At 46.3% G+C, this 24,567-nt stretch overlaps 1 protein-coding gene across 1 annotated transcript in view; it reads left to right on the plus strand.

Moving 5' to 3' along the window:
• The first annotated feature begins 5,199 nt into the window (after positions 1-5,199).
• The window catches only part of GPR157 (G protein-coupled receptor 157), a 30,238-nt gene continuing 10,870 nt past the window's right edge, over positions 5,200-24,567 (plus strand). The window contains exons 1-2 of the mRNA XM_069079288.1: positions 5,200-6,213; positions 23,663-23,876. Coding sequence (XP_068935389.1) covers positions 5,819-6,213; positions 23,663-23,876 — 609 coding nt within the window. The 5' untranslated portion in view covers positions 5,200-5,818. The remainder of the gene's footprint in view (positions 6,214-23,662; positions 23,877-24,567) is intronic.

Consider the following 24,567-nt stretch of genomic DNA (forward strand, 5'->3'; position numbering starts at 1 on the left):
TGCTGGAGGGAGTTCCCAGAGCTCCAAATTCACAGCTGCTTGACATATTTAAATATTATTTTTGACACAGCAAACACATTCCAACAAACACCCAAACTGGCCTTTGCCCTCCTCTCTCTCATTAAATGTCAGATGTAGCATCGGACAGCATCTGTGAGATCCTTAGGCAAAGGAGCCAACAGTAAGAACGCCCACCTCTCCAAACCCCCCAAATGATTACAGATTGTCAAATCTTTAAACATCAAGAGAGATCTACAAAACCTGGTTTTCTTTGAAGGTGACTAGGGATCATAGGCTGGAGTATTTGAGCACTAACTAGAAAGCATCAATAATATCTTTGGATGGGAAGGCTAGAAAGGAAGACCTATTTGTAAGGTTTCCTTCTTAGGAAGGAGAACTAGGAAAGTCCACTGGATCTGGAATCAGAGGGCCTGGGTTCTGCCACATACTAGCTGTATGATATAGGATAAGTCCTTTGGGCCTTGATTTCCTCATTTGTAAAATGAGGGGATTAGACTAGTTAAACTTGAAAGACCCTTGCATACTTATATCCATGATCCCATACCTTGCAGGGCCCGTTTTCATCATCCAAATTGGGGGGTTGGAGGTTCTTAACATGAGGTCCATGAATTTTAAGAAATATTTTGATATCTATTTTAATCTAATTGGTTTCCTTTGTAATCCTGTAATTTTTATTTTAGATATTTTTTTTTTGGAGGGGGAAGGCAAGGCAATTGGGGTTAAGTAACTTGCCCAAAGTCACACAGCTAGTAAGTGTGTCAAGTGTCTGAGGTCGGATTTGAACTCAGGTCCTCCAGACTCCAGGGCCCGTGCTCCATTCACTGCACCCCCTAGCTACTACTATTTTAGATATTTAAAAATAGAACCGTGAGAAATGTCTATAGAAAGGGGTACATGACCAAAAAACCCCTCTGGCTTCTCACTCTAACTTATCATCCAAGACCACTGCTAGGCCTAATTCTACCTCTGGATGAAGAAATGCTCCATCACTGGGCTAATGAAAAAAGAAAGAAAGCCATTCTAGAGCCCTGAAGAAATCTCTCTCAGCCTTCCCCAGGCATGGGAAGCAGCCCAGCTGTTGCTGTCAGCCCCAGGCTCTGCAGAGGTCCTTGGAAGGAGTGTTTCTTCTCTTCCCCGAGGGAGGAGACTTCTGTTTATTTCACAACAAAAGGGGAAAGAGTTCTTTCCGAAAGTTTGTCCCAGTTGCGTCAGAAAGTGGATTCAATTCAACAATCCCGGTTAACTTGCTACTTTGCACCAAGTACTGACCTAGGCACTGGAGAAACAAAGACAACCCCCCCTCCCCAAATAGTCCCTGCCCTCAGGAAGTTTACTTTCTACTTAGGGCTGGGACCGAGGAAGTGAAGGAAGGGTATCTAGGGACATCACAGTTACACACTTACATAATACAGTGATTTCAAGAAGACTGAGGGAATCTCAGGAGGGTGATTAGATATTAGTTATAAGTAGAGTGCTGGATCTGGAGTCAGAAAAACCTGGGTTCAAATCCCACCTCAGACATTTAACTATTGCATGTGATGTAATAGCTCTGGGCCTCAGTTTCCACATCTGTAAATGTGGATAAATGTAACTGTGTGACCCTGCACCCTCACTACATCTCTGCTTCCTCATCTATAAAATGAGAATAATAATATTATTATCACAGGATTGTGAGAAAAAAAATTAAACCACGAGATAACACATGTAGAATGCTTTGCAAACCTTGAAACACTACATAGATGTTTGGGTTTGGTGGGGTTTTTTCTTTTTGTCCGATACCTGTGATTTTTCTGTCATTGGGGTCTCCCAGTGAAGAAATTCCCCTTCCACTAAAGGTCACTTTTGTAACTTTTGGTCTCAGAGTGTTGCCCAGGAACCAGAGAGGATACATGACTTGCCCTGGGTCATTTAGCCAGTAAGTGTCAGAAGCCAGAATTGAATGTAGGCATTCCTAACTCTGAGGTCAGCTCTCTACCCACAATGCCAAAATGTAGGGATCTCTTAGCAGTAGTGATCAAGGCAATCAAGGCAAAACACCCAGAGAGGAAAATTGGACAATCTGGCTTCTCATTCCACCATTTTCTCCAATTCCTGGGGAAGTCTTTGTGGACCCTATTTAAGTAAACACTGGAGTGGCCATGTGGGAGCAGGATGAGGTGAGGGATGAACTCAGAAATTGGAGAACTCTCTAGGGAAACTTGTAGAAACTCTGGAGAAGGGATATGACACTGTCCCAATTGTGTCCCTAATGCTGCTGCGGACAGAGCTCCTTGTGTAGGCTGTCACTGGGCATGTTTGTGTTTGGGGGGAGGGAATGACACCCTTAGACAATGAGTGCGCGTCCCATTTGCCACTGTGGTGGTGATGTTACCAGGCTATGATCTTTACTGTCCAGCCTAACAAACGGGGTAGGACAGCTGAAAGTTGAGATGTGTGTTTTTGTCACCACCTGCTTTTGACACAGGACAGCCACGGCAAGGGTGGCTCCTGGTGGGCACCAGAAAATATCCATGCTGGCTTCCTGGGAATTCCCCCTGGAATGATGGAGTGCTAAGACTATGAAAGAAGAGATGGAAAGAATGCAGCTATGTAAATGGAATCCGACTTCAAAGGAAGCTGGGACTCCAGAAATGGCTGGGAATTTCTGGGCTCCCATGGCTCCTTTCCACATTCAACTCCATTCCAATCAAACTGACCTACTCACTACAATTTCCCCAAACAGGACAATCCATTTCATTCTCCCTGCCTTTGTCCAGGTGTCCCTAGTGTATCAGGAAAACAAGGCAGCTGGTTTGTGGTCCAAGTTCTGGGTAATTCACTGCCCCAATCTGGCTTTGGTTTCCTCCTCTGGAAAATGAGGGGAGTTGAGGTGGCCTCTGAGGTGCATGTTTGGCTTTGAATCTGTGATCCTATCTGTACAATCACCACACCCACCTCTGGCTCTGAGAATCCCCAGCTTCCTCCAAAGCTCCCTCCATATGAAACCTGTCTGGATTTCAGAGTTGTTAATGATCTCTCCCTCTCCCTCTTGAAATGACTGTCTATACTTTGCATTTGAGAGGCCCTGTAGCTTGGTGAATAAAGAGCCCAGACCCTAAGGATCTTGGTTCATTCCACCTCTGACATCCACACAGACTGCATGACCCTGAGTGGGCATGTAGGGATTGGGCTGTAGGCGATTCTCTATTTCTCTTAAGATGATAAATTGCCAAGAAGGTGCTATCTGCATTTTAGAGGTTTGGCTATCTGGGAGTTCCCTAAACCAATGAAATTAGAGATCTAGGCTCTCTCCTTATATTGGGCATATCTTTATGCACATGTTGGGTTTTGACTACCCTCCCCTCCTCCACTGTAAACTCCCTGGGGACCAGGACTGGTCAGTTTTTGTTAGTGTATCCCCAATTGCCTGCTTGTACTCCCCTAGCCTGGCACACAGTAGATGATAATAAATGTTTCCTGAATCGAATCTCTGTCTGTGGAGTGTTTGTTGGGACCACTCCAGAGAGCGGCCTTTTCACCACAGGGGAAATATGAATGGGATCTGAGGCCTGCGCTCTCTTCATGGAAATCCTGGCCCAAGGTACTTTGCTGGAGGTAGTCTAACCATCATGGTTAGAGGAATCCTGTGGCTGGTCTGGGGTCACATAATTCCTGACTAATGCATATAGTATGTTGCTGTGATGTCATGGTGCGCTAACAATGGAAAACTGAATGTCAGGCTTATATTAAATCTAAACAGTTGATTGTTAGGTTGTTAAATTTCTTTGCAGGCTTTTAAAGTGGGAGAAAGTAAAGATAAAACTCTTTATATGTTTCTTCCCAATCAGCAAGTGGTCTCTTTTTTTTTTACTGCCTCCCATCCTACATAGTCAATAGGTTTCATCTTCAGAAGTGGGTATGCCAAAGTGGTTCCCGGCTTCCTTAAAAAAAAAAAAAATTGGGAGGAGGGAGGAACCCTGATCTGAGGTTTGATAAGGTAATGTGGCACATCAGATATAATCCACCACCCTTGGGGTTAGGCAAACCTGGGTTCAAATCTCACCTCAAAAACTGTATGGATCAGGGAGGCTGGGTGGTGCAGTGAATAGAGCATGGGCCCTGGAGTCAGGAGGATCTGAGTTCAAATCTGAACTCAGACACTTAACACACTTACTAGCCCTGTGACCTTGGGCAAGTCACTTAACCCCAATTGCCTTGCCTTCCCCCTCCAAAAAGCAAAAAAAAAAAATTTTTTTTTTAAAACTGTGTGGACCAAGTCAATCTTTCTACCTCTTCTAAGGCCTCAGTTTCTTCCTCTGTAAAATGAATGGAGTTTGTAAGGGCCGGGTTCTAAATCCAAGATCCTATCATTCCACATGTATAGAGATCTCCCAATGTGGGAGCTCTCCTCCATTATGAAGATCAGGAACCCTTTTAAGTAATGATCTTAGCCACCTGATCTTAGCCACTTAGCCCATGGCTGGCTTTCAGAGTCTGGACCTGAACTCAGGTCTTGCTGAGTAGGGGCTCTCTCTACTCAGCCTCTAATATGTAGGAAAACTATCCTCTGGCGGGAAGCCACAATGATTTAAGGGGGAAAAAAAGCATCAAAACAAAAATCAAATGAACTAATTTTGTAAAGCTCTTAGCACAGTGGCTAGCCTAGGTGCTTAATAAGCTTGTTCTCTTCCCCCCTTAAAAGAAGTGGTCTCCGCGGCATCAGAGCACATAGACCTGTTGTCAGGGAAGATTTCTATAAAATGAGATGATGGATGATGATGGGATATTTGCCCTATATCCCACCCAAGGCCGGAGGGGAAGATGCATTTGGCGGTGGGTCCAGGACTGTCTTGGGCTCTGAATGGGTGGGTCTTTGGGGGAATTCCAGCTCATCCTAAATGACCTGAACAGAAAGCACCTGCTTCTTGTTTCTCTGGCCGACAAAGGGCACGGGGACCACGGCAAAAGGCTCCCTGCCCAGGGAAAAAGGAAAAGAAAGCGAAAGAATACGTCTCAGAAATGTCAAGCCTTTCCAAAAGGGTGGCGGGGGGTTCTCATGGTGAGATGCCCAGGGAGCACGCGATGGCTGCCCGCGGGGCGCAGCAGCAGCAGCAGCAGCAGCAGCTGGGGCCGGCTGAGCCGCGAGGGCCGGGCCAGGGCGGGTCCGGAGCGGGATGGGGGCGGGGCCGAGTCGAGCTCCGGCCGCGTCCTGGGCACAGCCCGGCCGCTGCTCCGGCTCACATGACGCCGCTGCCCAGCGGCGAGAGGGGGCGGACTGGAGGGTCCGGGTGCGCGGCGCTGGGACTGGAGCAGTTAGAGCGGCCGCCCCTCGGGGCCCCCCAACCACCACCCCGCACCCCTCAGCTCCAGCAGCAGCAGCAACTACTGGGAACTTTCTCCGGCTGAAGTTCCTGGGCCCCTTTCCCCCCTGCTTCCGTCCTGCCCCCCCTCCCGCCTGCCTTGTCTCCCCAGACTTCTCCCCTCTCTGGGCTCCCAGCTTCTGCCCTCCTCTGGCCCCTTTGTTCAACTGCCCTTCTCCCTGCCTCTTCCCGGATTCTCTTGCCCCCCCCCACGCCCCTTGCCCCAGCCCTTCCCACTTTCCCTCTTTCCCCAAGACCCCCTAGCTCTTCCTCTCCAGCCGCTTTATTTCCCATTCTTTATTCTTTTCCTTCATCGTCCGGCGCTCCAAAAGCATCTTTCCTCCATCCCCATCTCTGCCCCCTCTAACTCCCATTCTCTCTTCTCCTTTCCTTCCCTTGCCACCCACTCCTGGAAGCCCCTCGTTCCAGGGCCCCTTTGCCCCTTCATCTCCTTGGCCATGCTGCAGCCCCCGAAGCCTGCCCCCCCAACCGAGGTCTATCCTTCGGAGAAGATCGTGGTCCTCCTGTCCTGCGCCCTGTCCTTCCTGGGCTCCAGCCTCCTCATTGGCACCCATGCCCTGTGGCCGGACCTGCGGAGCCGAGCTAGGCAGCTGCTGCTCTTTCTGTCCCTGGCGGACCTGCTCTCTGCCGCCTCCTACTTCTATGGGGTCCTCCAGGACTTCCAGGCCACCACCTGGGACTGCGTGGTGCAGGGCGCCCTCTCCACCTTCGCCAACACCAGCTCCTTCTTCTGGACCGTGGCCATCGCAGTCTATTTGTATCTCACCATCGTCCGCAACAGCCAGGGCCCCTGGGCTGGGACTCGCCTCCTCTCTTGCTTCCACATCATCAGGTGGGTCGTGGCTTGCTAGGTGTTTGCCTAGAGAGTACCGCTTCCCTCCTAGCTCCTTTCTCGGCAGGAATCTTGCTTCTTGTTTGTTTGTTTGTTTTACAAAGTTGTCCCTTAGTGTAAGCTCCTTGGGTCAGAACGAAATTCTAGCTCATAAAAGCTTGATGATTAATGGGGGTGGGGGAGGGAGGGGTTATCTTTCACCTTAGACTTACCGATTACTCTCCAAGTATTTCCAGGCTGTATTCTGGAGGAAAGAGTAGGTGTGTTCTCCTTGACTTGAAAGGACAAGTTGGAGAAACAGAAGTAGTCTTACTGGAAATAAAAACTTCCAGACAGATACTCTCCCAAGGAAGGATGGATGGATGGATGGATGGATGGATGGATGGATGGATGGATGGATGGATGGATGGATGGATGGATGGATGGATAGATGGTCAGGCAGATAGAGAGATGGATGAATGGATGGATGATTGATTGATGGATGGATAAGCACACTTACTGTGCCAGGTACTGTGTCACAGAGTCACTGCTATGGGAGTTAGCTGTGTTAGAAGGCAGGTTCTCCCTTGGGAAAAGTCTTCAAGTAAAGGTTGTAAGCCCTCTTATAGGGTGGGTGGTGGAGGGAGTACCTTTTCACATAGGATAAATAGACTTCGAACTCCAAGAGGCCTTAGAGACCATCAAGACCCCAGCCCCTCCTTTTTCAGAAGAGGTCCTTTTACCTCTGAGATCTGGTGATTGTGTAAGGGTCTCACCCCTGAAAGCAAGGTCACTTAAGGAGCATGACCAAGGTCAGGTCAGCTGAGAGGTCAGTGGCATGGCTAGCTCTGAATTCTTTTTCTATTTTAGGTGAGAAGAGGGAGCAGGAATAAGATTCTAGCTTTTGGAAGTTGCTGATCAGTTGCTCTCATGGGGAATTTGTCCAGCTTGGTTTTATAGAGGTGGTCCTCTACTAAAGAAGACTCTGAAAGGAGAGTGTAATAGAGTTAGTGCTAGAAGAGACCCTACAAGTCCTCTAGTCCAACCCCTGCCTTTTACAGATGAGGAAACCAATAGAAGTGACCCCTACTTCTGATGCTTTAAAGCCACTGGATTGCCCTGGGTCTCAGTGTCTTCTGTTAGAAAATGAGGGGGTAGAAGAGATAGCCTCTTAGTTTCCTTACAGCTCTGAATCTACAAAACTGTGACTTTCCCAAGGTTACACATGTTAAAAATGAAATGAACCCAAGTTCATTTCAAATGAAAGTGCTCTTTTGATTTCTTCCTGTTCTCTCTCTATCCATTCATCTCTCTATCTATCTCCCTATTCTCTCTCCTCTCTCCCTCTTTTCTGTCTCTCTCCCTCTCCCTTTCTCTCCTCTCTCCTCTCCTTCTCTTCTTCTTCTTCCTGCATCTTCCCCTCTCCCTCTCCCCCTCCTCTCCTCTCCTTTCCTTTCTTCTCTTCTCCACTCCTCTCTCTCCCTCTGTCTCTGCCCCCTCACTCCCTAGTGAGAAGTGGTTGACTTCTCACTGATTCAGTTAAGATAATTTTATAAAGGGCTTAGCACAGTTGCCTGGCTCGCCTGGGCTTATCACATACTAGTTCCTTCCCTACAATTCACAGCCCATCCAACCTTTAGCACCGTAGCTTCCTTCTCCAGCTAAGGATTTATGGCCAGAGGAGGAAGGGGCCCTGGTAACAAAGCTGGAAAGCACAGTGTTTCTTTGATGTCTGTCCTTTCCTTACCTTTCCTTTCCCTGTGCTGCTCATCCTAATTCATTCAGTCTAAGGAATCCATCAGCCGCCTGTCAAAGGAAAAGATAGTTGCTGACCCCTATAACAACAGTTGTTGTCAAAGCCAATGTCCCTGGGCAGCATGGTGTGGTGCCCAGAGAGCCATCCTTGCTTGGGGTCTGGAGGACTGCACACTTGAGACACTTACCAGCCCTGAGAGCTTCTTCATCTGTAAAATGTGAAAATAATCTTTGTTCTATGGACCTCACATACATCACAGGGCTGTTGTAGAGAAAACCATTTATCACTTTAAATCTCTACTGAAATGTGAAATGTGAGTAGTGAGTGTCAGTCAGGCCCTCCAATCCACTAGCCTTTATTAAGCACCTACTTTGTGCCAGGCTTTGTGGTTATGAAGACAAAAATGCAAAAATGGTGCAGTTCCTGCCCTCAGAGAGCTTACATCTTCTCAAACATGAATGTCTTAGAAATGATTTGAAGGACAAGGTATTGTCTACTGAGGTGGTAGAATAATGGAATCAAGGGGCTGGGCCCGGAGTTAGGAAATCCTAGACTGGAATCCATCCAGTGATGTGCTAGAGACATCTGAAACTGGCTGATTTCAACGTGAGCATTTATACCTCAAAAATCAACAAATGCTATAAGTTGGGTCTTGGTTTATTGTTTTGTTGATTGTCTAGACTTAACAAAGTGATGGAGGAAATGTTAATGATGTTACATTCTAATGCCGGTGACAACATATAAACAGATAATTTACAAGCATTTTTTCAGTACCTACTATGTGCCAGACACTAGGCATACCCATACTATAAGTGAAACAATCCCTGCTTGAAAAGTTTACGTTCTAAAGTAGATGAGACTGTTTGAAGAGGAGGGAGTATGTACTAAACTAGGGTGGTAGGGAAGAGCTTCCCACTGGGCCTCGGTACCTGATCTGAGCCCATTAGGAAGTTCAGCATTCTAAAAGGCAAAGGTGAAGAGAAACAGTGTGCTTACATACAAGAGCACAGAGTCAGGCATTGGGATGCTGAGAGGAGGAAGGGAGCCAGTGTGGCCAGAAGGGGGAATGATAGTAGTCCGAAAGGATTTATTAAGTTCCTGCATACTTAATTAGTACAGTCAGGCACTGAGCTAATAGCTGGGGATACATTTATATAGATATTTATACACACACATACACATACATATGTGTGTATACACACCTATATAGAAACATATATGGGGTATAAAGATATATACATCTATGTGTATATATACTATATATGTATGTATGTGTGTGTGTATATATTATATATATGGGGGATTTATGATCTTAAGGACCTTGTAATCAAATGGAAAATGACAACACAAAAAGAAAGCTGAAGGGGTGGGGAGGCAGTGAGAGAAGATGAGGTGCATACCTGTGGGGGGCTGGTGGAAAAGTAAGAGAAATCCAAAATGAGTGCTGGGGCCAGGGGGGGGGCAGAATGAGAAGATGTCAGTCCTGTTCCCCTTCCTTAAATGAAAGTTTAAGGTTCCACCCTCAGAGATGAAAAACCTGCAGCCTTGAGGGCACAGATGGCCCTCTAGGTCCTCAAGTGAGGCCATTTGACGGAATCCAAATTTCACAGAACAAATCTCCTTAATAAAAGGCTGCACCCAAGGACCTAGAGGACCACATGTGGCCTCGAGGCCAAAGGTTCCCAGACGGAGGGGCAGGGGGTCCTGATGAGGTGTGAGTACTGAGGCTAATTGGATCTTGAAGAATGAGATTTTCTAATGAAGAGGTTCCTTCCTGGAGGCACGGTGGGTAAAGAAGTCCAAAATGAATGCGGCCAGGTGGAAAATGAGATGTCTGAGGAGATGACTGTGTGAAGAGAAGGGGAGTAATGTAAGAAAAAAAAAGTCTGGGAAGGGAGGCTGTAACTGCAGTGTAAAGAAATATATCTCTGAAAGACTTCAGAATTCTGACCAACAAAGTGACCACTCGGGGTTCAGGGCTGATGACCAAATCTGCCTCCCATATTCTGACTGAAAAGTAATGGGCCAGAGGTAAGTCATTAGACATATGTTTTTCTGACTTAACCAAGCTGTTAATTTCTTTTGCTTGCCTTTACTTACTTGCGAGCAGGGAGAGGGCTTCAATTTAGGGCTTGGGGGAGTTTAGTGACTAGTGATAGAGATTTTGTTTTTAAAGAAAAAAATCAATTAAAAAACTAAATACACAGAAGGAAAAAAAAGGAGACACAAATGGAAGTTACTATCATGTTAAATTTAATATATACCTTTTGTTCTCAAAAAAATCTCCAGAAGTTTATTTCATATATTCACTATACTCTTTATTTTTTCTTGCTTTCCTGAAATGTTCATGTTATAGCTTAGAATATATACATATAATATAATAATAAATGTTCATGTTAATCTTATAATAAAAAAGGAAATTTTAGAAACAGAAAAGTAAGCCAAGTGGTTTGCAACTAGATAGTGAAGGGCTTTATACTCTAAGCAGAGGAAGTTAATATTTTCTCCCTGACACAATAGGGGGCCCCTGAAGGTTGTGGAGAGAGACTTGGTCAGACTCGTATGTCACAATCCATTTGACAGCTGTTCAGAGGATGACAGCTTGGACAGGAGAAGTAGAGAGACCCATTGGGAGGCCACTGTGATACTTCTCAGAAACGCTGTTGTCAGAATTACGTTTGGAATTATGATTTTTTTTTAAACCCGTGCTTGGATTTAAGCTTAGCCCTCTTCTTTCTCTGTGTTCCAGAGAGACGGCAAGGTTCTTCTTTTTTTCTTTCCTGTATCAATGAGCTTCTAAGAAGGGAGGTTAATGGGAAGCTGAAAGGAAGACTAAACGCTTGGATAGAGTTGTGTTGAAGGGGAGGGCGAGGGCGCTGGCTCGGTCCGCCTTGGAGGTTGTAGCAGTACCTACCAAAGCCTCTCACATTTGCCCCTAGTTAGGATCACAGACTTTACAGTTAGAACAGATCGTCCTGCCTTCAAGGTGCAAAAAAAGCCTTTGGTGGCTGGTTGCTGTCCTAGCCCTAGCTGAGCCCGGAGCTTGAAGGTGAAGCTTTGTGTGACTGGTTTTTTCCTTCTTTTCTCATCACTGCATTTAAGTGTTCCCAGCAGCTTGCTGGTTCCTAATGATTAGACCTTTTCTTTTCCTAACTTGAGTCTCTCTCTGAGAGAGGAAAAAGCACTTGATTAAGATACGGCTTCCAGGGGTCCAGCCAGCCAACAGCTGCCCGAGGCTAAAGACACAAGATGACAATAGCTTGTATTAGTTCCCTGGTACTTTATGGTTTCCCAAGCAACACAGGAAGAAGCCCTGGGAAGGATGGCTCCGATGTTTTTATAGATGAAAAATCTGAGGCTCCATTGAAAGAATATATTGAAGATAACAATGGAGTCAGAGGCTTGACTCTTAATGCCCTTCATAACCCGGCCCCCTCTTACCTTTCCATTCTTCTTACACCAAACTCCCCTCCACATCCTCTGTGATCCAGTGACATTGGCCTCCTTGCCCAGAGACTCTCCAGCTTTTCTCTGCCTGTCCCATCCCTGGAATGCTCTCCCTCTCCACCTTCTGGTTTCCTTTAAGTCCCTGCTGAAGTCCCACCTTCTACAGGAAGCCTTTCCTGATCCCGCTTCATTCTACTGCCTTCCTGGTTCAATATCTTCGATTTTTCATATACATGGTATATAATTGTTTTCGTGGTGATTCCCCCATTAGACCGTGAGCTCCGGGGGGGGGGGGGGAAGGAGGGGGAGGGATAACTGTCTTTTGCCTTCCTTAGAATCTGTAATGCTTAGCAGTGCCTGGCACTTAATAAATGCATGGTGGCTGACTGACTGGGCTGGATGATCCCTACCATCCTTTATAGCCCTAAACCTTAGGGCCTGACCTCTGTTCATCTTATTTCCCTCTTAACCTCCTCCCCCCCCCCCATGCTTCCAGAGATGAGGCAGTTTGGTCCGAAGGGAAAGGGAAGGGGAGAGCATAATTATTTCTATAGCGTCTATGTGACAGGCTCACTGCTAGCCAAATATTGCCTCTTTTGATCAAAGGAGTCTCTCTGGCCCAAGCTTCAGCCAGTCCCCTGAAAATCAATGATATTTCACCATGTCATTTAACATTTGAAAGGCTGCTATTGCCAGGGAGGTGACTGACTTTTCTATTTGTTCCCATCGTGCCCAGATTGGGCTGGGTTGAGAGACTTACCCAGGGTTTCTCTGGTCTGGCTACTGCGTCACAATTGACTCATGCACAAAAAAGCAGGCGTGAGAATAGGGCCCCACCTTTGAAAGCCAGAAACTTGTGTACCATGATCACCCCCTTTATCTTCCTCCCCACCCAGCTTAATCCCAAAACACTAACCCTACCACTTCTTTTGACTTCCACAAAAGGAAAGTTAGTAGAACTCTTGGATAGTAAGAATTATGACAACAGGTCTGTTTCTAGTTATAGGCCATTGAAAAAGATGAGATATAGTAATAATAAATAATGATAATGGTCATTTTATAGCATTTTAAGATTTGCAAATCTCTTTAAATACATTATCTCATTTGAGCTCTGAACAGCCCTATGAGTTAGGGTGGATACCATCACCCCTATTTTACAGTTGGGGAAATTGAGGCTCAGAGGGGTCAAGTGACTTGCCCAGGGTCACTTGGCTAGCAAGTAGGCTTTAAACTTAGGTTTTCCTGACTCCACATCATCATAGAATAATTTTGTCACAGATTTAGATCTAGAAGGGACCTTAGGAGTTGTCTATTTCAAACCCATTTTAGAGAGGAGGAGACTGAGGCACAGACTTTAGAGTCACTCTAAGGGCTTGACTCCAAGGACTCTCTGCCCACCATACCATGTAGCTTCTCATCATTGTCATTAGTCACAAACCTTATTATCAAGCACCAACTCTGTCTAGAATGGTGTCCCAGGCACTAGATAAGGAGAGAAAGGTGTGGTCTAGTCTCATCCTTCCAAGAATTTATAATTGTGCTTGAGTGACTTAGTATGTAGTCTACTGGAGTCACCTCTAGGTTTTTTCAGGAGCTGTTCTGGGAGCTGGGGGCACAGACATCTAATCCCTGCCCTCAAGGTTATATTCTGTCAGTCCCTAGAAAAGTGACTTCTTCTGACTTTCCTACCTCCTTCTTTTCTCGCTTTTGATGGACTTTGGGAAGAAGTCATTAAAATGTATGTCTCACAGGGTAGAAGGGGTGGGAAGGAATAGCTGTGGGCCAGTGATGTCACCATCACCAAGGGTACCATTAAATATACTCTATTCATTTCCAGATTAAAGTATCCAGGGAGGTCAACAGCAGGAGATTTGTTTCTAAGCTTCCAGAAGGCCCAATTTTGCCATCAGAACAAAGTGCAGATTAAAAAAACCCTTGGTTCAAGTGTCGTTGATATTTCTCCTCAGCAGGGACTCTTGAAGAATTTTTCCTGCTTAGGAAAATCTGTCAGAGGGATAAAAAAATAAATAAAAAGGAATGGGGAGGGAGAAAGCTCTACTGGGCTTCCCTTCTCCAAGGGTGAGCAATAAGTGTGTTGTCCAGCTGGTCTGTTGAAATCTGATTAGGCACACGCACAAACCCACCCTGCAGACCTGCACACTGAGTGAGGTTTGCTCTGGACTGAGTTCAGTTGGGAAAATGTAGGTCCCCAGCTCTTTGTCAGCCCTTGGTACTTAGATGGGTTTATCTGTCCTGGAAAACAGGACAAGGAAATTAAGGGAAAACCAGCTGGACAGGTTCCTTTCTTTATTGACCTAGATCCTCCCCCCAGGTTAGTTGGTTGTTAAGGGCTATATCCCCCCAGTTCTTTTCTGTAATAGTGATAATAGAATAACGGCTATCTCCACAATGCCTTCTACTTTGCAGAGTGTTTTCTGGGACGGGATCTTATTTAAAATTCGTGACCTCCCTGGGAAGTGGGATGGGGAGAGTGAGGTCCAGAGGGGCAGTGACCTGCCCAAGGTCACACAGCCAATGTGTTCATAGTATCCTAGATTTAAAAAGGGACTTCAGAAGTCATTGAGCCTTGTTCCCCTCATTTTACAGGGTGACTTTCCCCAGGCTGTGCAGGAAATAAGTAACAGGGTCAAGGTTTGGGCTTGGATCCTGTGACTGAGTTCATCGTTCCTTCCTCTGCACCCCACTATCCTAGACCACACCTCCCTCATCTGTAAAATGAGAAGGTGTGTAGACCAGAGGCTAGGAACCTGCGGCCTCAAGGCCACGTGTGACCCTCTAGGTCCTCAAGTGCGGCCTTGTGACCAAATCAAGTCAAAGGGCCACACTTGAGGACCTAGAGGGCCACATGTGCTTTGAGGCCTTCACCCCTGGTGTAGACCGTTAAATTCCCCTTAGCCCTTAGTAGGTGAGTGTCTTGAGGTCAGAGACTGGCTTTCACCTCTTCTTGTTGTTCCCAGTGCTTAGCACGGTGCTAGGCAAACAGCAGGTCCTTCATAAATGTCTATTGACTGACTGAATGACTGTCCAGGTGGCCTCTGAGAGCCCCTGTGTCCACCTCTGCCATCCTGCTACTAGCCTAAGCAGAGGAGAATCAATCTTTTTCAAATCTCCCAGGAGGAATATTCCTCCTGCTTCCCTTGTGCCCCCATATGGTGGTTTAAAAATGTTCCCTTTCAGCAGATTCTTACTCTAGAACCCAGTTCTCCTAATGCTCTAACTAAGCTCACCTGCTGTCATACCAGTGCTCAGCACAGTGCTTGGAACACAGTAGGCACTTAATAAATGCATCATCCCAAAGGGTGATTTGTTACAGCTGTTGTTCCGCCTCTTCAGTGACGTTCAACTCTTCATGACCCTATTTGGGGTTTTCTTGGCCAAAGATATCAGTGTGGTTTGCCATTTCCTTCTCTAGTTCATTTTACAGGTGAGGAAACCGAAGCAAACAGGGGAAAGTGACTTGCCCAGCGTCACACTGCTAGTAAGCGTCTGAGGCTAGATTTGAACTCAGGAAGATGAGTCCTGACTTCAGACTTGGCATTCTATCTACCATGCCACCCACCTGTCCATCAAAGGGTGATAAGATAAGCAATGTAGAGAATGCCCAGTTTTCTTTGAGGGTTGTATGAAAATATTCCTTGTACTAAAAATATGTATTCACACATGCACACGTATATATTTCTAATACAGAAATACTAAATCTATAGTATGTATACACATACATATTTCTAATACAAGGAATATGTGTGTGTAGGTGTATATGTTTATAAAATATATCGTTCATCCCCTCATGCATGGTGCTCTGGAGCAATGTGCCTTACTGCTGGTTCTGCTACTGACCTTCAAGTTAGGAGCCCACAGGCCCACAACAGAGTTAGTAGGGCCTATCAGATTTACTTCAGTCAGGCAGTCAATGAACATTCATTAAGCACCTACTGTGTGCCCAGCACAGTGCATAGTGCTGACTTGCTCTAAGAAATGAGTGTGGGTGGTCTATTATGGTTATTACTTATTATTGTGGCTGTGTTAATCACTGTATCTCTGATGCAAGAAATGTTTGCAAGGACAAACAAAGTCCTTCTCAGATAATGTGGTATTACTCAAGCTGAGACATTTAGCTTTTATGTGAATCAGGCAACACCCGAGGAATTCCACAAAGTTATTTTGCCCAAAGCTGGGTTGTCTTCAAGGGGCCAGTCAACTTTAGGCAGGGAGGGTCTATCTGTTTGTAAGAGTCTCTTTATTTATTTTTTCTACTTTTTGGAGGGCAGTTGGGATTAAGTGACTTGCCCAAAGTCACACGGCTAGTAATTGTGTCAACTGTCTGAGACTAGATTTGAACTCAGCTTCTCCTTACTCCAGGGCTGATGCTCTATTCACTGCGCCACCTAGCCACCCCGATGTAAAGGTTTCTTTAGATCAGAAAAGGAGCGGTGGGTCATGTGACCATGAGTAAGGGCTGGCAGGTGGTCATTGAACTGGCCCCTCAGCATCACCTCCATCATGGTGAGTAGACACTCTACGAAGAACTGGGAGAAGACGGACAAGAATCAGAGCAGGGTGAGCAGGGTCGCTTTTGCATTGGTGATCTCCCCTCCAACTGATGCCATCCCACTTCTTTTGTGTGTCCTCATCTCTGTCCCAGCAGCACCTCAGGAGTCTTTTCAAGCCTATGGCTGAGGAATATGTCAATGCTAATTAATTATTTCCCGCTGGAGGAAGTGCTGATCCATCCCTGAGTCGGGCTCTTTTCCTTAGAATCAGCTTCCCACAGGCCCATATAGAGTTAATAGTGAAAAAAAAAATAGGTCCTCACCAGCAAAAGGGGAGTTAACACACAAAAAAGCAAATATTAGCACACACAAAAACATACTCTCCCAGTGTCCCCAAAATAAATTGTCCCTCTGTTTGAACTGTTCGATGGGGAGCAAGGTTCAAGTGTGTTCATTTGAGAGCTGGCTTTTTAGCTGATGTCTGGAGATCAGCTTTGCTGTTTGGCACTCGATGGTGGAGTTGCAAGGGGTCAGCTGGTGCTGGGACTGTGTTTCTTTCAGTGTCCAACACAGAATTGAGTTAATAGCTTGCTTGTCTCTGTCCTGTTGGGCTTTTTTCTTGTTGGTGGCTTCCAAGGTCTCTGCCAACTCTGAGATCCTCTGATTCTGAACAGTTTGGCTACTAAACTAGCATTTTAAAATGCCACAAACTCATTGGTGCCTTTTATCATTTCTAAATTTACCACTTGCCCCAAATGGAATCCTTCTTTGTTATCAAAACCAGTTAAGCAAAAATAAGTATTTCATTGACCTCGTTGCATACTGTATTCTGCTGCGCCTGTCTGCCAAGGGTCCATTTTTGTTTTCTTGGTTACTCATAGTTTAGCTTCCTGTTAGTGATCTATTCATTTCCATTTTCCCCTTGTTCCCCTGGTTCTGCTTACTCTACTCTCTGTTCTTAGAAGTCTTTGCAGGTTTCTCTGATTTCCTCATGTAAATTTCAGTCACATTCAGGTAACATAGGGTTTTTTTGTTTGTTTAACTATTCCCCCAAATTTTGTTTTCCATTTCTTTAGACCCATATTCTTTGAGATGAGGATGGGACAGAATTAAAAGTTGGGCTAAGATCATGGGACCTTCGGGATGACCAAGTCCAGCGTGGCCTTTTTATAGATAAGGAGACAGAGGTCCAGAGACAGGAAAGTCATGGTCACAGGCAGTGTGACTGTAAAGAGGACAAAGTTCACCAGAGATATGGATTCAAATCCTGCTTCTCATTCTTGGTAACTGTGTGACCATAGGCTAGATAGATTTAGGGCTGGAAGGGACCTTAGAGGTCATCTAATCCAGGCCTTCTTAAACTTTCTCCACTCAGAACCCCGCCAATGCTTCTCAAACTGTGGGTCATTACCCCGTATGGGGATATGGCCCATGGTTAAAGAAGTGATCATTCTAGTTCAACTTTCCTTTTACGGCTGAAGAAACTGAGACCTAGAGAAGTGACTTACTTGAGGTCATACAGCTAGTTAGAGGCAGATTTGGGATTTGAACTCAGATCTTGTGACTCCAAGTTGAGCATACTTCTGGCTGCACTGCCCTGTTACATCTTGGATCCTCTGTTTTCTCCTTACTTGGTCCAGTTTATCCTAAGGTCTTCAGAGGAAAGCGCCCTGACCGGTAGGTCAGGCTCCACTGGTTTATCTGATCTGACAGGTCTCTAATTTTCTCATCCACTGCCCAGCGCATCTGGGAAGAGGAAGAGTAACTGGGAGAAATGGCCTCAGTTGTGAAAATGAAGGTGAAAGTGTGCTCTCTGCCATCATCAGGGAAGCTTAAAGCGGGTGGTATTCATTATGTCAGCTGGTCGGGACCTACGAGGATGGTGGGGTAGGGGCTCCTGCCACCTCTGGCTTTAGTGTGCCTTACAGGGGTCAGTAGCAGCCCTGTAGGGGAATCTCTGTGTCAGAGAAGTGAAGGCACTGATGGGTACTTCAACCAGTAAGTCTCAGAGGCAAAATTTGAAGTTGATCCAACAGGGTTTCTCAGATGAGACATCAGTGTGTCAGTGGGAGTTATTGTAGAGAGGACACCCCTCCAGGGGAAGGAGCTCAACCCTGGGAGTTAAAAGGTCTGGGTCTGAATGCAGCCTCTGCCTCTTAGAAGCCATGTGGCCCTGGGTAAGAAACTACCCTTTTCTATGCCACACTAAAATGGGGACAAAAAATACTATGCTTCATAGCCACTTAAGAATTGTAATGTCATGGCTTTTTCCCCATTGGGTTTTTGGGGTTTTTTTTGGTGGTTATGTTAAAGCTTCTCAAATACCTCCGGAAATTTTGTCTTTCCTTAATTTTGCCCCAGAGACAGGGGGAAGGGAAGAAGGGTAGTGTGCTGAGGGCTTAACTTTCCTTTCTAGCCAATTCCTCGCTGTCTCCATTTCATGTTTCACTTGGAAATTTCTTTTTCATTCATACAATCGAGAATCATAGATCCAGAGATGGAAGTGACTTCAGCAGTTACCCAGTCCAACCACCTTATTTTACAGGTGGGGAAACCGAGGCCCAAAGAGACACAGTCACTGATAGCATTATAGAGCTAAACCTGAAAGGTCCTTTAGAGGTCCAACCCATGCATTTTACAGAGGGGAACATGGAGGCTACCCAGGAGAGTGGAGTGGCTGGCCCAACTGCACACTGGGAGTAATGGTGTTACTCTGAATTCCTTGCACCCTCCCTTTGTAAATCCTTGTTTGTAAATGTGTTACAGTAGGCTCACATCCACCACACATCTTTCTGTTACCCTTTGGGCTATCCTAAGGTCTTCATTCTTTAGGGATTGCTAGTCAAGCTTCCTTGACTCCCAGCCATACCACAACCCTGGGAGAATATTGGTGATGAAAGAGATGAGCCTTTGCTTCTGGGAGGGTCTTTGAAAGCATTGTGGATGGTTTCCCAGATGCAATCCAGCTTGATGTCCTCCCTCCTGCCCTCCCCCCACTTCCCTCCTTCTGGGTCCAGCTCAATGTCCATTTTCAGTGGCTGTCCAAAATGTGTGTACAGATAGACAGGTTATCTTTCTGCCTTCAGGGGAATTAATTTTTAAAACTGCTTCCTGCCAGGAAAGTTGGAGATTCCTGCTGAGGCATGTTGTAAAGGGAGGAGAGTCTTGGATAGCTTGAGAAAAAGTGAACTGTGAGTTCTTGGGGTTCTAGGCCTAGCATTGGAAAGGATCTAGTTCAATGGCCTTATTTTAAAGAGAAGGAAACTGAGGCACAGGAGGGACATGCCTTGCCAAAGGTCATGTAGGCATTCTGGTTCCAGGATTATAGGATGAAAGAGGCCAGAGAGGACTACTAATTTATATTCTCCCCCTCGTCTACCCTGCATTGGACACTGAGGAAATTGAAGATCGGAGGTGATCTGCCCAAGTGTAGTACCTGGCAGAGGTGAAATCTGAAGAAGAATGGCCCCTGACCTTGAAACATCCCTGCCCTCTGGGAGCCAGAGCACGGAGGCAGGGGTGGCTCCAGCAGGGCCCCATGATGCTGCTTTCATGAGAGGAGAGCCTTGAGTGTGGCAGGGACTGCTCGGACCCACCCTGATGAGGCATGAGGCATAGGCTTGTGAGGCAGGCGTCCATGCTCTCTTACAGAGTCGACCCAAGCTGTGAGGTTTAATTTGACCCACAAGTACTTGTCAAATGGCCTTAGGCAGCTAAACTCACTGCTTTAAAGAGGGGATTGTTTATCCAGAACAAACTGACACTGAAATTCCCAGCCGTTCTTGGCCTTGATGCCTGGGGGAGAGCTACAGGTCCCCTTGGGCCTCCAGGGCTGGACGCCTTGCCAGCCTCTCCTCCAGCCATGCCTCCCTTTCACTGCTGAATTGAAAGCATAGGACTGACCTGGTCACTCCCCTACTCAAGGAGCCTGGGATGAGACACACTCTCCTCTGTTTGCCATTCCAGGCCCTTGCCAGGCTGCCCCAGCTTGCCCTTCCAGACTTACTCCAGACAGATGGTCCCATCATCTGTTCCAGCCACACCAACCTCCTTGCCTTTTCTCTACACTAGAAACTCCCTGTGGGCCTCCAGGCATCTCTCCAAGCTATCTCTGATGCCTAGGACTCCCTCCTTCCCCACCGCCACTTCCTATGCCTCATGCTTCCTTCAGAGTTAAAGAGATTTGGGGGGCAGCGGATAGAGCACCTGACCTGAAGTCCGAAAGTTCAGATCTGGCCTCAAACATTTCCTAGCTGCGTGACCCTGGGCAAGTCACTTCCCCTGCCTGCCCCAGTTTCTTCATCTGTAAAATGAGCTGGTGAAGGAAATGGCAAACCACTCCAGTATCTCTGCAGAGAAAACCCCAGATGGGGTCACAGATAGTTAGGCGTGACCTAAAGGACTGAACAACAACAAAGAGGCTGTTCCTGACGCCCCCCCCCAGATCAGTGTCTCCCCCTGAAAATTACTTTGTACTTTCTCTTATCTGTAGTTCTTTATTTACTTGCCTCTGTTCATGCCCCTTTATTTGTGCTGTTACAGCAAGCACAGGGCCTGGCACCTCGTTCGAACTTGATAAATGCTTTTTGATCAATACTGTTTCCCTTACCTTCACCCTCAGCAGACTGGAAGTAACATGGAGACAGGACTGTTTTGTTTTCTCTATGCCTCAGTTCTCCCCATCTCTAAAATGGGCGTAATAGCACAAGGCTATTATGAGGCTTAAATGAGGTCATAGGAATAAAATGCTTTCCAAACTTCAAAGTGCCATATTTGTTGTTGTTGAGTCATTACTGTCATGTCCAACTCTCTGTGACCTCTTCTGGGCTTTTCTCCACAGACATAGTAGAGTGGTTTGCCATTTCCTTCTCCAGCTCATTTTACATATGGGGAAACTGAGGCAAACAGGGTCAAGTGACTTGTTCAGGGTCACACAGCTAGTAAGGGTCTGAGGCCTGATTTGAACTGAGGTCCTCCTGACTCCAGGAATGGTGCTCTATCCTCTGCATTGCCTAGCTCCTCTCAAAGCACCATGTAAATGTTGACTATTATTACAATGATGAGTTTGTTTTTGTAATCCCAAACACCTGCCATGTAGTAGGCAATTAAAGATTATGAGATTATATGACCACTTGTTAGAAATGTAAAGACAGAAGAAAGGAAGGAAAGAAAGGAAAGGAGGATGGGAAAGAAGAAAGGAAGAAAGAGAAGGGAAGGAAGAAAGGAAGAACGAAAAAAGAAAGGAAGAAAAGGAAGGAAATAAAGATGAAAGAAAAAAGAAAGGAAGGAAAGAAGAAAAAAGGAAGAAAAGAAAGGAAGGAAAGAAGAAAAAGGGAAGAAAAGAAAGGAAAAAAGAAAGGAAGAAATGGAAGGCAGTAAAGAAGAAAGGAAGGAATGGAAGAAAAAGGGAGGAAGTAAAAGAAGGGGAAAGGATTTATTAAACACCTACTGTATACCAGGCACTGGTTAAATGCTTTACAAATATTCTCTCATTTGATGCTTACAACAATCCTGAGAGGTCGGTGCTGTTATTCCCATTTTACCGATGAGGAAACAGAGACTCAGGGTGATTTAATGCCTTGCCTGGAGACACACAGCTGAGGAGTGGAGGAAGCCTGATTTGACCCCAGACTTGTCCTTGAGATGAGCTTTCTTTTTTACATTGCCTGTATCTTGCATGTATAGAGTTGGGTGTGTGGGCTTGCCCTTATTAGAGTGCAATCTCCTTGTGGGCTGGGCCTCTGTTTTTCTTTTCTCTGTAGCCCCCATGTACCTGGTGGCACATTTATTGGTTAGTCAGTGTTTGTTGACTGACTCACAAACCAGCCCTGTCGCTGGTCTGCCTGCCCCCTCTGCCCCTTGTCTCTTCTCCTCTGCCTTTTTCACAATTTCCTTAGAAAACTTGCCATGGCTGTGTGGTCTCCTCCCCCAGGAGAGTCATTCCTCTGGCTTCTCCCACATCCTGTCCCTCTCCTTCCGAGGGAACAATGAGGGGTCATTGTTCCCAGGGACGTGAAATCTGCAAGCAGGGTTAGGATTAGCCAAGCATGAGGCTTCCCCTCCTTGCAGTCCTCCCCAGCTCCACACCCACCAGATCCTTGTAAATGTGATTCTTTGTGCAACATTTTTGTGTTAGAATGTTTCTAAGCTTGTTGCTCAGTGTTTTCTGAGATGCCCTTGGTGTGCGGGACTCTGCTGTCCCTTGACCCCAATGGGTGAGGACGGTTCTCCATTCTATCCTTCTGATAGCGACTGTCAACCCTAGGAAGAGTTATGGTGAGGGAATTTGGGAATGGGAATTGGAGATGAGGGAATTTGGAGATTGGAATTGGAGGTGAGGGAATTTGGGAATGGGAATTGGAGATGAGGGAATTTGGGGATTGGAATTGGAGGTGAGGGAATTTGGGAATGGGAATTGGAGATGAGGGAATTTGGGGATTGGAATTGGAGGTGGGGGAATTTGGGAATGGGAATTGGAGATGAGGGAATTTGGGAATGGGAATTGGAGATGAGGGAATTTGGGGGTTGGAATTGGAGGTGAGGGAATTTGGGACTTGGAACTGAAGGTGAGGGAAAAAGGGATGGCCAATGGTGGGGTGTGTAAAGCAGGGCTTCTTAACCTGGGGTAAAAGTGGGGGGTCCTTGAACGTGAATAGGGAAAAATTATGTCTCTATTTCAATATAATTATTTTCCCTTGTAATCCTATGTGTTTTATTCTATGCATTTAAACACATTATTCTGAGAAACAGTCCAAAGGCTTCCCTAGAGTGCCAAAGAGGGTCTGATCTAAAGAGACTGGGCTAAAGTCAGGAAGACCTGAGTTCAAATCCTGCCTCAAACACTTACCAGCTGTGTGGCCCTGGCCAAGTCACTTAACCTTTGTCTGCCTCAGTTTCATCACCTATAAAATGGGGATAATAATAGCACCTACTTCCCAGAGTTGTTGTAAGGATCAAATGAGATAAGATATTTGTGCCCTTCCCTGGCATGTGATAGGCAGGATAAAAATGCTAGTAGTTAGTGTCTGCAGCAGCATGTATTAATCACCTACTGTATACTTAATGCTGGTCTAAGGGCTGGGGATAAAATGTCAAAAAGGAAATTCCCAGCCTTTAAGGAGTTTGTTTTTTCTTGATGAAACAAGGCCTGTACACAGAGAAATACAAAAGTTTATACAAAGGAATGGACCAAGAAGGTGGGACTGTGGAACAGAGCATTTGGTTTCAGAGGAACTAGGTTTGAAGCCCAGCTCTGGAATGTACCACCTGTCTGACCTTGGGTAAAACCCTTAACCTCTCTGGGCCTCAGTTTCCTCATCTGTCAAATGCACTAAGAGGCCTCCATGGTCCCAACCAGTTTTAGATCTATAGTCTATGACCCTAAGTTTATATCATCTCTCAGACAGCTCCCGCCCTTATGCAGACCTCATCTCCTCACACTGAGCTATTGAAATAACCTCCTGACTGATGGCCCTGCCTCAGGTCTCTCCCCACCCTGATCCAGGTGACCTTCCCAAAGGAGTAGGTCTGACCATGTCTCCCTCTTACTTAATAGGCGCCCCATTCTTTCCAGCATCAGACGCAGATTCCAGTTGGTAATTAAGGTTCTTTATTGCCTTCTTTGGATCTCCCGCATTTAGCACAGGGCCTGGCACATGGTCTTGGTGACTGGCTGAGGGGCCTGAAGCCCCAGGTCTGTGGGCGGGCTTGCCTCCCGTCCCTCCCTCTGCATTCATTCCTGTGTTTTCCTCCGAAGCTGGGGCATCCCGCTGGCCATCACGGCAGCGGCCGTTGCTCTGAAGAAGATCGGCTATGACGCCTCTGACGTGTCCGTGGGCTGGTGCTGGATCAACATCGAGGCGGAAGACCGGCTGCTGTGGATGCTGCTGGCGGGGAAGCTCTGGGAGATGCTGGCCTACCTGGTGCTCCCCGTGCTCTACATCCTTATCAGGAAGCACATCAGCAAGGCGGTAGGTGCTCGGGGACCACGCACAGCCGCCTGGGCGCTCTGGGACTCCATGCACAGCCGCCTGGGCGCTCTGGGACTCCATGCAGCTGCTGGGCCAGGGGACGCTCCGGGGTGGGGCGTGGGGCCGCAGTTTAACAGGGTGAAGGGAGTGCAAAGGCTGTGCATGGTGGGGAGTGCCGTTAAGTCAGCAGAATCCCAGTGAGATGGCTTGGAAAGGCAGGTGAAATAATGAACAGACATTTATTACGTACTTACTTCTTTTTGTAGGGTTTTCCTTTGTCTCTAGCACTTAGCACAGTGCTGGGCATACAGTAAGCGCTTAATAAATGCATTTCTTAGTCACTAGCTGGTTTTGCTTTTTTTTCCTTGTCTAGCACTCAGCACAGTGCCCAACATAAAACAAGCGCTTAATAAATGCATTGCTTAGTCACCTCCTGGTTTTGCTTTTTTTTTGGGGGGGGGTATCTGACACCCAGCACATTCCTGGCATACTGTAAGTACTTAATAAATTCATTTCTTAGTCACTTGCTATTTTTGCTTTTTGTCTCTTTAGCACTTAACTAGTGTCAGGCATACAGTAAGTGTTAATAAATGCATTTCTTAATCACCCACTGTTTTTGCTTTTTCCTTGTCTGTCTAGCACTTAGCACAGTGCCCAACATACAATAAGTGCTTAATAAATGCATTGCTTA

The sequence above is a fragment of the Petaurus breviceps genome, unplaced genomic scaffold (genome assembly GCF_028583685.1).
Source record: "Petaurus breviceps papuanus isolate PSGF00001 unplaced genomic scaffold, PetGlider_PUasm1.0 91041, whole genome shotgun sequence".
Taxonomy (NCBI): domain Eukaryota; kingdom Metazoa; phylum Chordata; class Mammalia; order Diprotodontia; family Petauridae; genus Petaurus; species Petaurus breviceps.